The following is a 12261-nucleotide window of genomic DNA, read 5'->3' as shown; positions in this document are numbered from 1 at the left end:
TAATTCCTCTGGCAAGTGGATCGATAACCAGGAGTCAGATTTAAAATAATAATTGGCAAAAGAACTGGAAGGGAAATGAGAAATGGTTTTACACACAAGTCTATGATCTGGAATGCACTACCTGCTAGGTTGGTGCAATCAAATTCCACAGGAAATGTCAGAAGTATGTATTTAAAGCGAACTAATTTTCTGGGTTATGGGGAGAAAACTAGGTGTGGGACTCAATTGGTCAGCTCTTTCCAAGGGCATGCACAATGAGCAGAATTACTAATATTCTATGATCCGAGGCGAAATTCACAGAAAGATGCTATTTTTAACATTTTGTTACCTTTTCACCTTTTTTTCTGTTAAATTTTAAAGTTTCCCCCTTAATCTTTCCCTCATTTTTTTTCTTCGTTACAATCATCACTCACCTAGATCATGCTAAGTTTGCATTTTCTGGCAGTAATAAGAGTGGAATTGGGAGTTGGTTACTTACAGAAATTGATTTTTAAACTATGTACTTATAAATCTTACATATTCATATTGGCCCAAATAATCTTTACTGTGACTAATGTGTGCTTATTTTATATTTAATATATTGTGTTTTGGGACGCTCTCCTGCTGAAAAGTCCCAATAGTCTGGCACATGTGAATTTCTTATCCATTTGTTACACATTTGCGTAAAATTAATCTGAAAAAAATAAACTTGGAATCATAGATTCTGCAGTGCAGAAGGAGGAGGCCATTAGCCCAGAGCACCCTACCTCGGCCCACTGCCCTGCCCTATCCCCACTAACCGTTGGACACTAAGGGGCAATTTAGCATGGCCACCTGGGACAAATTCTGGAGAAGCACAAGTGTTAAGGTTGGGTGGAGATTGAGTTTCCTGTTAATAGTACAAAAACAATTACTATTACGACCACAGATTAATTAGCACATTGGTGTCAGTACTTTAAATGAGAGCTCACCCTGGACCTTAAAAGTTGTGCAATAGATTTTATGTGTGATGCTCCCAATTAATTGATGTTACAATTCAGGCTCCTATGCTCTAAAGCTTGCAACAAATGACTATGGAATGCAGCAGAAGATGCAAGTAGGGGGGAAATTATCCACTAATTTAGAAAAGAGTTTGGTTTAAAGAATGCATTAACAAACTGACAAGTATACTTTTTTTTAAATGGTGAGGTCGATTCCCATACATTTCAAATTATCTTCATGTATTTCTCATGTAATTCAATCAACTACAAGAGTTCCTAGTATTATTTTGTACATGGGCAAAGTAAACGTTCCTGCTTCCCCACCTTATTCAAGCATTACCTTGGACAGAACCAAAATTGAAATGATAAGGCGAACAGCTAAGAGGCCTTTGAACACAGAATCCTTATAACAATGTTGTATAAATTGGATACTTTTGGAGCACAACAGCTTGCATTTATATGGTGCTTCAACATGGCAAAATGCCCAAAATTGCTTCACAGGAGAGTGATCAAAGAATATTTGACATCAAACCACACGAGGGAACAATAGACTGAGTATCTTAAGGGGGAAGTGGAAAGGTTGAAGGAGGGACTTCTAGTGTTTAGGGCCTTGACATTTGAAGACGCAACCACCAGTGACAAAGGAAAGGAAATTAGAATGGTCAGAATTTGAGAGATATGCAGAGGTCTTCAGGGTTGAAGTGTTGGAGGTTGTAGCAAAGATAGGGATAGGGATGCTGTACTTAAATAATATGCTTTTGATATCTCAAAAGACCTCAGGAGATTTACGTTTTGCCCAACCATTTGAAGCTTTTTCCTGTTTTTTCACAGTACATGCAGAATCAAAATATACCTGGCAACCTTGAGCTAACTGTAAATATCCTCACAATGGGCTACTGGCCAACTTATGTACCAATGGAAGTTCATTTACCCCTGGAGGTTAGTGTGTTTATTAACAGTGCAAACAAATATCGGCAATAAAATCCTGAGGGAATCATCGACTTTGGAATGATCCTTCTTTATGCCTCCCAAACCTATTGTATTATTACTGTGTGGCGAACGCTGAGGCGGGGGGGGGGGGGGGGGGGCGCAGATTAGGGGGAATCATAGCTTCGAGCCAGGGAGGCTGGATGTGAGGTTTCGGAGGTGGGAGGAGAGGGAGATTAAGGCAGTGAAGGATCTTTTCCTGGGGGGACGATTTGCAAGGTAGGAGGGGCTGTGAGAGAAGAAAAGGTTGGCGCATGAGAAAAGGTTTTGGTACCTACACGTCCGAGACTTTGCGAGGAAGGAGTTCCAGACCTTCCCTATAGCGCTGGCCCCCTCGCTGTTGGAAGTGGTACTGTGGGCGGGGAGGTTGGAGATGGGAGTGGTACTGGCGATATATGGGAAAATTTTGGAAGAGATGGGGTGTCCATGGAGAGGATTAAGCCTAAATGGGAGGAAGAGCAGAGGGAGGTGATGAAAAAGGATCTGTGGTGTCAAGTGCTGCGGAGGGTGAATGCCTCAACCTCAAGCGCGAGGTTGGGGCTGATTCAATTGAAGGTCATGTGGAGGGCACACCTCACAAAAGCAAGGGTGAACTGGGTCTTCAACTGGGTGGAGGATGTCTGTTAGTTGTGTGGGAGGGGCCCCGCAAACGATGTGCATATGTTGTGGTCCTACCCAAAGTTGGAGAGGTATTAGAGGGAGGTATTTAACATCATCTTGGGGGTGCTGCATATGGACTTGAAGCCGGGTCTCCTAGAAGCCATTTTCGGGGCATTGGACTGGTCTGAGTTGCAGGCGGGAGCGGGGGCAGACGTTTTAGCCTTCACCTTGCTGATTGCTCGGAGGCGGGTTCTTTTGGGGTGGAGGTCAGCTTCTCCACTCCTCGGCCTGGTGGAGAGACCTGCTGGAATGTTTGACCCTGGAGAAGGTGAAGTTTGAGTTGGGGGGGGGGGGGGGGGGGGGGGCGGTCGGTCGAAGGAGTGGTTCAACAATTCCTGGGGTTTGTTTATCATGCATTTTCGGGAGTTGGTTGCCATTGAACATTAAGATGGGGGGAGATTGTATGGTGAAAATGATGGAAATATGGCGAATAAAAAGATTTATTCATTAAAGAAAAAAGGAAATGATTCTTTACATGGATGATGCCTTGTTTACCTGCCGTTTACTCATTGCACGCATGATTATATTTGCAATTTAAGCACTTTATCGATCCTCTTTGCCTTGGAGAGTTGCAAATGTCCCAGTTCCATGGCAAGTAGATCTGTTGTTAAGAGCTCCCCCACCTGTTGGAGAAAACCCAAGGCCGATAACAGGTGCTTTGAGAGCAATGTTTACAGACCTTTTGGACAGGGTAATTGCTCATCTTAGCTTGTTTTTATAATTCATTCACAGGATGCAGGCATGGTTGGCTAGTCCAGCATTTATTGCCCATCCTTGATTGCCCTTAAGGAGGTGGTGGTGAGCTGCTTTCTTGAACTGTTGCAGTCCATGTAGTGTAGTTACACCCACAGTGCTGTTAGGGAGACAATTCTAAGATTTTAACCCAGTGACCGTGAATAGTTCTGTCTAGTTCCAAGAGACGGTGTGTGAGACTTGGAGGGGAACTTTCAGGTGGTGGTGTTCCCATGTATCTGCTACCCTTGTCCTTCCTAGTTGGTAGAGGACATGAGTTTGGTAGGTGCTGTTGGTGGTATATGGCTTCGGTGCAACTCAAGAAAATACTTTTGTTTAATTAAATGTTTGTTATCAGTGAGGGGGCAAGCAGATCAAAGAGGAGGGAAGTTGATGCCTACCTGTGGAGATTTCATCTCTGCATTTTCAATTTTCAAGCTGCTATTTCAAATTTCACTGTTACTGTCTTTATCTTTCTGCTGACATTTTGACTGCTAAATTCACCACAGAAATTTGCATGCAGGTGGCATGGTGGCACAATGGTTAGCACAGCTGCCTCACGGCAACGGGGATCTGGATTCGATCCTGGCCCCAGGTCACTGTCTGTGTGGAGTTTACACATTCTCCCCATGTCTGTGTGGGTCTCACCCCCCACAACCCAAAAAGTTGTGCAGGGATGGTGGATTGGCCACGCTAAGTTGCCCCTTAATTGGGGGGGAAAAAAAGAATTTGGTACTTTTTAAATTTAAAATAAAATTGCATGCAAGTTTGCTTTGAAAATTGATTGTACCCATAAAAGTTGATGTACTGGCAATTTAAAAAATATATTAAGTTAGGAAGGTACTTTTAAATACGGTGTCATAGTTGGTGAGGTATCAGTGCAGTTTGGTCTCGGCTGCATTATGGAATTGTTTAGCAGAAACCAAATGCTCCATCACAAGGATCGCAGAAGAAAAATGAGGCGGAGTTCACCTGGCTACAGTTGCATAGGTCAGTGTGTTGGTGGTGTTGCCTCCTTAACTGCACAAGAAGCCATATTCAAGTTTGCCATTGACATAGATTGGTGGCTTAGTAAGTAGTATAGATGGGAGCATAGAATTACAAATAATAATTGAGTGAGTAAATCTGGAGTTGACGTATTTCATTGCAGGCAATTTATCAGTATTTTGCACCTTAAAAGCATAAATTAGAGTTTATTTTAATGGTGAAAAACTGGGGACAGTGGAGATTCAAAGAGATTGTGTTTCATGTACACAGATCATAACGATGTAGTGTTTGGATACATTAAAACGATCAAAAGAGCTAATGGAATATGAGCCTTTATAACTAGAGAGATAGATATAAAGTGGGAGCTTTGCTGCAGCTATGCAAAGCCCGAATTGGATCACATTTGGAATACTTTGTGGACATTGATACTGTGATATATTGGTCTTGGAAAGTGCAGGTCCACCAAAGTGTTAACGTAGCTCCAAGGGTCACAATATGAGGAGGGATTACCATTCAATTGAAACAGCAAACTTATACATTGTCCAATTGACCATTTTTGCTTCTGAGAAAGAGGCAGTAAATGTTGGCAGATGTAAGAGCTATATCACTTTCGCACCTAATGACTGTAAACACACTCTTTCCAATGGGCCTCAAACGATAGCAGTCCAGAAGATAGGGGATAGAGGAGCAGATAGGTAGACCGATTTTGGAAAGGAGTAAAAGAACCAGGGTTGTTGTGATGGGAGACTTTAACTTCCCCAATATTGACTGGGACTCACTTAGTGCTAGGGGCTTGGATGGGGCAGTGTTTGTAAGGAGCATCCAGGAGGGCTTAAAACAATATGTAGATAGTCCCACTAGGGAAGGGGTTATACTGGAGCTGGTATTGGGGAATGAACCCGGCCAGGTGGCAGAAGTTTCAGTAGGGGAGCATTTCGCGAACACTGACCACAATTCAGTAAGTTTTAAAGTGCTGGTGGACAAGGATAAGAGTGGTCCTCGCGTGAATGTGCTAAATTGGGGGAAGGCTAATTATAACAATATTAGGCAGGAACTGAAGAACCTAGATTGGGGGCGGTGTTTGAGGGTAAATCAACATCTGACATGTGGGAGGCTTTCAAATGTCAGTTGAAAGGAATTCAGGACCCGCATGTTCCTGTGCGGAAGAAGGATAAATACGGCAAATTTCGGGATCCTTGGATACAAGAGATATTGTAGGCCTCGTCAAAAAGAAAAAGGAGCAATTTGTCTGGGCTAAAAGGCTGGGAACAGACAAAGCCTGTGTGGAATATAAGGAAAGTAGAAAGGAACTTAAGCAAGGTGTCAGGGGGGCTAAAAGGGGTCACGAAAAGTCATTGGCAAATAGGGTTAAGGAAAATCCCAAGGCTTTTTACACGTACATAAAAAGCAAGAGGGTAGCCAGGGAAAGGGTTGGCCCACTGGAGGATAGGCAAGGGAATCTATGTGTGGAGGCAGAGGAAATGGGCGAGGTACTAAATGAGTACTTTGCATCAGTATTCACCAAAGAGAAGGAATTGGTGGATGTTGAGTCTGGAGAAGGGTGTGTAGACAGCCTGGGCCACATTGAGATCCAAAAAGACGAGGTGTTGGGCGTCTTGAAAAATATTATGGCAGATAAGTCCCCAGGGCCTGATGGGATCTACCCCAGAATACTGAAGGAGGCTAGAGAGGAAATTGCTGAGGCCTTGACAGAAATCTTTGGATCCTCACTGTCTAAAGGTGATGTCCCGGAGGACTGGAGAATAGCCAATGTTATTCCTTTCTTTAAGAAGGGTAGCAAGGATAATCCCGGGAACTACACGCCGGTGAGCCTTACGTCAGTGGTTGGGAAATTACTGGAGAGAATTCTTCAAGACAGGATCTACTCCCATTTGGAAGCAAATGGACGTATTAGCGAGAGGCAACACGGTTTTGTGAAGGGAGATCGTGTCTCACTAACTTGATAGGAGTTTTTCGAGGAGGTCACAAAGATGATTGATGCAGGTAGGGCAGTGGATATTGTCTGTATGGACTTCAGTAAGGCCTTTGACAGGGTCCCTAGCGGCAGACTGGTACAAAAGGTGAAGTCTCATGGGATCAGGGGTGAGCTGGCAAGATAGATACAGAACTGGCTAGTACATAGAAGGCAGAGAGTAGCAATGGAAGGGTGCTTTTCTGATTGGAGGGCTGTGACTAGTGGTGTTCCACAGGGATCAGTGCTGGGACCTTTGCTGTTCGTAGTATATAACAAATGATTTGAAGGAAAATTTAATTGGTCTGATTAATAAGTTTGCAGACGACACAAAGGTTAGTGGAATTGTGGATAGCAATGAGGACTGTCCGAGGATACAGCAGGATTTAGATCGTTTGGAGACTTGGGCAGAGAGATGGCAGATGGAGTTTAATCTGGACAAATGTGAGCTAATGCATTTTGGAAGATCTAATGCAGGTAGGGAATATACAGTGAATGGTAGAACCCTCAAGAGTATTGACAGTCAGAAAGATCTAGGTGTACAGGTCCACAGGTCACTGAAAGGGGCAACACGGGTGGAGAAGGTAGTCAAGAAGGCATACGGCATGCTTGCCTTCATTGGCCGGGGCCTTAAGTATAAGAATTGGCAAGTCCTGTTGCAGCTGTATAGAACCTTAGTTAGGCCACACTTGGAGTATAGTGTTCAATTCTGGTCGCCACACTACCAGAAGGATGTGGAGGCTTTAGAGAGCGTTCAGAAGAGATTTACCAGGATGTTGCCTGGTATGGAGGGATTAGCTATGAGGACTCGGTTTGTTCTTACTGTAACGACGGAGGTTGAGAGGTGACCTGATAGAGGTCTACAAAATTATGAGGGGCATAGACAGAGTGGATAGTCAGAGACTTTTTCCCAGGGTAGAGGGTCAATTACTGGGGGGCATAGGTTTAAGGTGCGAGGGGCAAGGTTTAGAGGAGATGTACGAGGCAAGGTTTTTAACACAGAGGGTAGTGGGTGCCTGGAACTCGCTGCCGGAGGAGATGGTGGAAGCAGGGACGATAGTGACGTTTAAGGGGCATCTTGACAAATACATGAATAGGATGGGAATAGAGGGATAGGGACCCCGGAAGTGCAGAAGATTTTATTTCAGATGGGCAGCATGATCGGCACAGGCTTGGAGGGCCTGTTCCTGTGCTGTACATTTCTTTGTTCTTTGTTCTCGAACATTAGCTAGGTTTTCCAGATAAATTGTAGCCCCCAAAAGTTCCCATATTTGAATGGGCCCTACCATCTTGGCTGCTTCATCAATGACCTGCATTCCATCATAAGGTCAGAAGTGGGGATGTTCGCTGATGGTTGCACAATGTTCACCATTTGTGACTCCTCAGATACTGAAGCAGTCCATATCCAAATACCGCAAAATCTGGACAATATCCAAGTTTGGGCTGACTTGGCAAATAGCATTCAGGCCATGCAAGTGCCAGGGAGAGAATCTAACCATCGCCCTTGACATTCAATGGCATTACCACTGATGAATCTCCCATTATCAACATCCTGGCAGGGTTACCATTGACCAGAAACTGAACTGGGCCAGCCATATAAATACTGTGGCGACAAGAGCAGGTTGGAGGAATCCTGCGGCGAATAACATACCTGATTCCACAAACCCTGTCCACTGTTTCTAGGGCACAAGTGTGGAGTGTAAAGAAATACTCCTTCATTAATTCCCTCTACCACAGTGGCTGCAGTGTGTACTATCTATAAGATGCACGGCAGGAATTCACCAAGACTCCTTAGACAGCACCGTCCAAACTCACAACTATTCCATCAAGAAGGACATGGGCAACAGATACATGGGAACCGCATCACCTGGAAGTTCTCTCCCAAGCCACTCACCATCCTGACTTGGAAATATATTTCCATTCCTTCACTGTCACTGGATCAAAATCTGGGACTCCCTCCCTAACAGCAGATACTGTGGGTGTACCTACACCACACAGACTGCAGTGTTGCAAGAAGGCTGTTCACCACTACCTGCTCAAGGACAATTAGCAGTGCGCAATAAATGCTGGCCTAGCCAGCGACGCCTACATCCCATGAACAAGTAAAGAAAAATAGAAGCCAAAAGCTGACTCAGCTGCATTGAGCCACTTGATACATATCTAGGAGAACAGAAATGACTTGAAAATTAGTATTAAACCAGTATCAAAAACCCTACTGCTTGTATTTTTTTTCTAGATGGTGAAACTTCAGGAGATTTTCAAGACATTTTATCTGGGCAAGCACAGTGGTAGAAAGTTGCAATGGCAATCGACTTTGGGTCATTGTGTACTGAAAGCAGAATTTAAAGAGGTACGTTTCAAAGATTGGACTTGATTATTTCCAATAATATTTAGAGCTGTAAAATAAAATATTTTAATGAAGTTGTTCCTTGGCAAGTTACAACTGTTGAAACTACTATGTGTTGAACCATGCTGTAAGCGTGATTATTCAGTGTCGGGCTGAGTGGAAGTTCTCACACAGCAGCATATCATGCATTCAAGCCGTACTCCAGAACTTAATTACTTAACCTAAGCTGACACTTTACTTTGAGGTCTTGACTGTTCAGTTGACTTGAAAAGATCCCATGATCGGGGTATTTTGAACTACACCGAGGGACGAGGCAAGGGTGCCCTCTCTCCTCGTTACTGTTTGCTCTGGCCATAGAGCCATTGGCCATGGCGTTAAGAGCCTCCAGGAACTGGAAAGGGCTGGTTCGGGGAGGAGCACCGGGTCTCGCTCTACGCAGATGACCTGCTCTTGTCCATTTCGGACCCGTTAGAGGGGATCGGGGAAGTAATGTGAATCTTGGGGGAATTTGGCAATTTTTCGACGTATAAATTGAACATGGGGAAAAGCGAGATGTTTGCGATCCAGGCAAGAGGGCAGGAGAAGAGACTGGGGAGAGCTGCCGCTAAGAATGGTAGGAAAGAGTTTTCGATATCTGGGAATCCAGGTGGCCCGGAAATTGGAGGCACTACACAAGTTAAATTTATCCCGGTTGGTAGAACAAGTGGAAGGGGACTTTAAGAGATGGGACATGCTCCTGCTGTCACTGGCGGGGAGGGTACAGACCGTGAAAATGATGGCCCTCCCCAGATTTCTGTTTGTCTTTCAGTGCCTCCCCATCTTCATCCCTAAGGTTATTCAACTGGGTGAATAAGATTGTTTTGGACTTTGTGTGGGCGAGTAAAACCCCACGAGTGAAGAAAGTGTTGCTCGAGCACAGTCGGGGGGAGGGTGGTTGGCGCTGCCGAACATCTGCAATTACTACTGGGCGGCTAATATAGCCATGATCAAGAAGTAGGTAGTGGGGGAGTGGTCGGCATGGGAGCGGATGGAGGCAGCGTCATGTAAAGACACCAGTCTGGGAGCATTGGTAACGGCACCTCTGCTGTTCTCGCCGGCCCGATACTCCACAAGTCTGGTGGTAGTGGCGGCTCCGAGGATCTGGGGGCAGTGGAGAAGATATAAGCGAGTGGAGGGAGCATCGATTTGGACCCCGATTTATAACAACCACAGGTTTGTGCCGGGTAGGCTAGATCGCGGGTTCCGGAGTTGGCAGAGGGCAGGAATTAGAAGGATGGGGGATCTATTTATAGATGCAAGATTTCCCAGCTTGAAAGCCTTGGAGGATAAATTTAAATTGCCAGCAGGGAATGGTTTTAGTTATTTGCAGGTGTGCGACTTCCTGAGAAAACAGGTGCCGGCCTTTCCGCTGCTGCCGCCATGGGAGATACAGGATAGAGTAGTTTCCCGTACCTGGGTGGGAGAGGGGAAGGTATCGGATATTTACCAGGAGCTTTCGGAGGCAGAGGAAACTCGGGTGGAGGAGCTTAAGGGCAAGTGGGAGGACGGGCTAGGAGGAGAGATAGAGGCGGGTCTGTGGGCGGATGCCCTAAGCAGGGTTAATACCTCCTCATCGTGCGCCAGGCTTAGCCTGATACAATTTAAGGTACTCCACCGGGCACACATGACCGTGGCTAGGATGAGCAAGTTTTTCGGGGTAGAGGATAGGTGCGCGGGAAGCCCAGCAAATCATGTCCACATGTTTTGGGCATGCCCGAAGCTTAGAGGGTTTTGGCAGGGTTTTGTTAAGGCAATGTCCAAGGTGCTAAAAACACGGGTGGTGCTGAGTGCGGAGGTCGCGATCTTTGGAATGGCGGAAGATCCGTGAGTTCAGGGGACGAAAGAGGCTGACGTCCTGGCCTTTGCCTCCCTGGTAGCCCGGAGACGGATCTTATTAATGTGGAGCGACTCGAAGCCCCCGAGTGTGGAGACCTGGGTTAGTGGCGTGGCTGGGTTTCTCAGTCTCGAGAAAATAAAGTTTGCCTTAAGAGGGTCAATGTTAGGGTTCTCCCAGAGGTGGCAGCCTTTCGTCGACTTTCTCGTGGAAAATTAAAAACGTCAGCAGATGCAGTATTCCAAGGTGGGGGGGGGCGGGGGGGGGGGCGGGGGGTGTGGATTGTTGTTGTATGGTTGAGGTGTGTGAAGGTTGGGCTGGGGGGGGGGGGGGAATATTTACCATGTTGATGTCATTGTTCTTGTTACTGTTAGAAAAAATTTCAAATACCTTAATAAAATATTATTTAAGAAAAAAAAAATGATCCCATGATGCTATTTGAAGGAGAAGAGGTATTCTCCCAGTGCCCTGACCAACATTCCTCTCAGGACTGCCAAAACAGATTAACTGGTCATTTAACTTGTTGCTGTTTGTGGGTTCATGCTATGTGCACATTTCTACTGTTGCTTCAGCGACTAAATTCCCAAATAAATTCACGATGTCCTGAAAATGTGAAAGGTGTTTCACAAATGGTTCATTTCTGCAAAGATTTGGACACTGGATTTTCTCTGCATCCTGGATTGGAATCCAGTTCACAATGATGCAATGTAGGTGTTTGTTCAGTTATCACCAAGGATTCTCCATTAAATCTGTTTGGACAATCCTAATCCAGTTCCTTGTGAACAAATAATGCCAACCAGGATGGCTGGTGCCGAAAGTTGATTCTTGTCCTACAGGTGTAGTAGAACGAAACCTGCAATTCATCATAGGGAATTGTTAGGGAAGAGTCGGTTTACTTCGTAGCTGACTAATATTCAAATGATTGACAGAGTTTCTTATATTGAAGTGTTTCATCCTCATTTTGAGAGGGAAAAAAGCACAACGTTATTGCTTTTTAAAATTTAAAATACCCAATTATTCTTTTTCCTATTAAGGGGCAATTTAGCGTGGTCAATCCACCTACCCTGCACGTCTTTGGGTTGTGGGGGTGAGACACACGCAGACACAGAATGTGCAAACTCCATACAGACAGTGACCTGGGGCCGGCATCAAACCTTGGTCCTCGGCGCTGTGAGGCAGCAGTGCTAGCCACTATGCCACCATGCCACCTGCACAAGGTTATTGTTGGTTAGAATATTCTGTTTGCAGCTTTAACTGTTACTACTTACTGCGCAATATCTTGTCAGTTATTGGCCAGAACAATCTGTCATATTTGAAATGCGTTTACAATTGTTTGAACAAGTTCCTTTACCCTGCTTTGTCCCCCAGACAATGTTCAAATCCAACATTGAGACATTTTCTCCAGGAAACTAATTAAGAACTAACAAAAACCAATTTCCAGAAATCCCAGCAAAGTGTTCAATGATTAAGTAGACTGTAAATTCTGGACTCAAGGATTAAAAATCCAGTGCAAGTGTGGTATGATCACTTGCGTGACTACCAAAACTTTTGTACTGACTGCGTGATGATGGATAATATTTAATAATACTTTTTATGTTCCTTTCCTGGCTTCCTTGTTGAGGGGACATGATTCTGCAATTTGTACTTAGTTAACTAATCTCAATGAGGTTCTGGTTTCCTGTTCTGAGATTGGCCTCAACGGTTCTGAATTTGGGTAATAAAATATCAGCCATGGTCTTCACTC

The 12261-nt window shown here is 44.8% G+C and overlaps 1 protein-coding gene across 1 annotated transcript in view; it reads left to right on the top strand.

Annotated features, from left to right (window-relative positions):
* Window positions 1–12261, top strand: part of cul4b (cullin 4B) — a 128046-nt gene that overhangs the window by 105044 nt on the left and 10741 nt on the right. Inside the window, exons 15-16 of the mRNA XM_072505565.1 lie at window positions 1791–1898; window positions 8534–8647. Of these exons, the coding sequence (XP_072361666.1) occupies window positions 1791–1898; window positions 8534–8647 (222 nt within the window). The remainder of the gene's footprint in view (window positions 1–1790; window positions 1899–8533; window positions 8648–12261) is intronic.

The sequence above is a fragment of the Scyliorhinus torazame genome, chromosome 5, assembly GCF_047496885.1.
Source record: "Scyliorhinus torazame isolate Kashiwa2021f chromosome 5, sScyTor2.1, whole genome shotgun sequence".
Lineage (NCBI taxonomy): Eukaryota > Metazoa > Chordata > Chondrichthyes > Carcharhiniformes > Scyliorhinidae > Scyliorhinus > Scyliorhinus torazame.
This window is presented reverse-complemented; position numbering and strand designations above follow the sequence as displayed.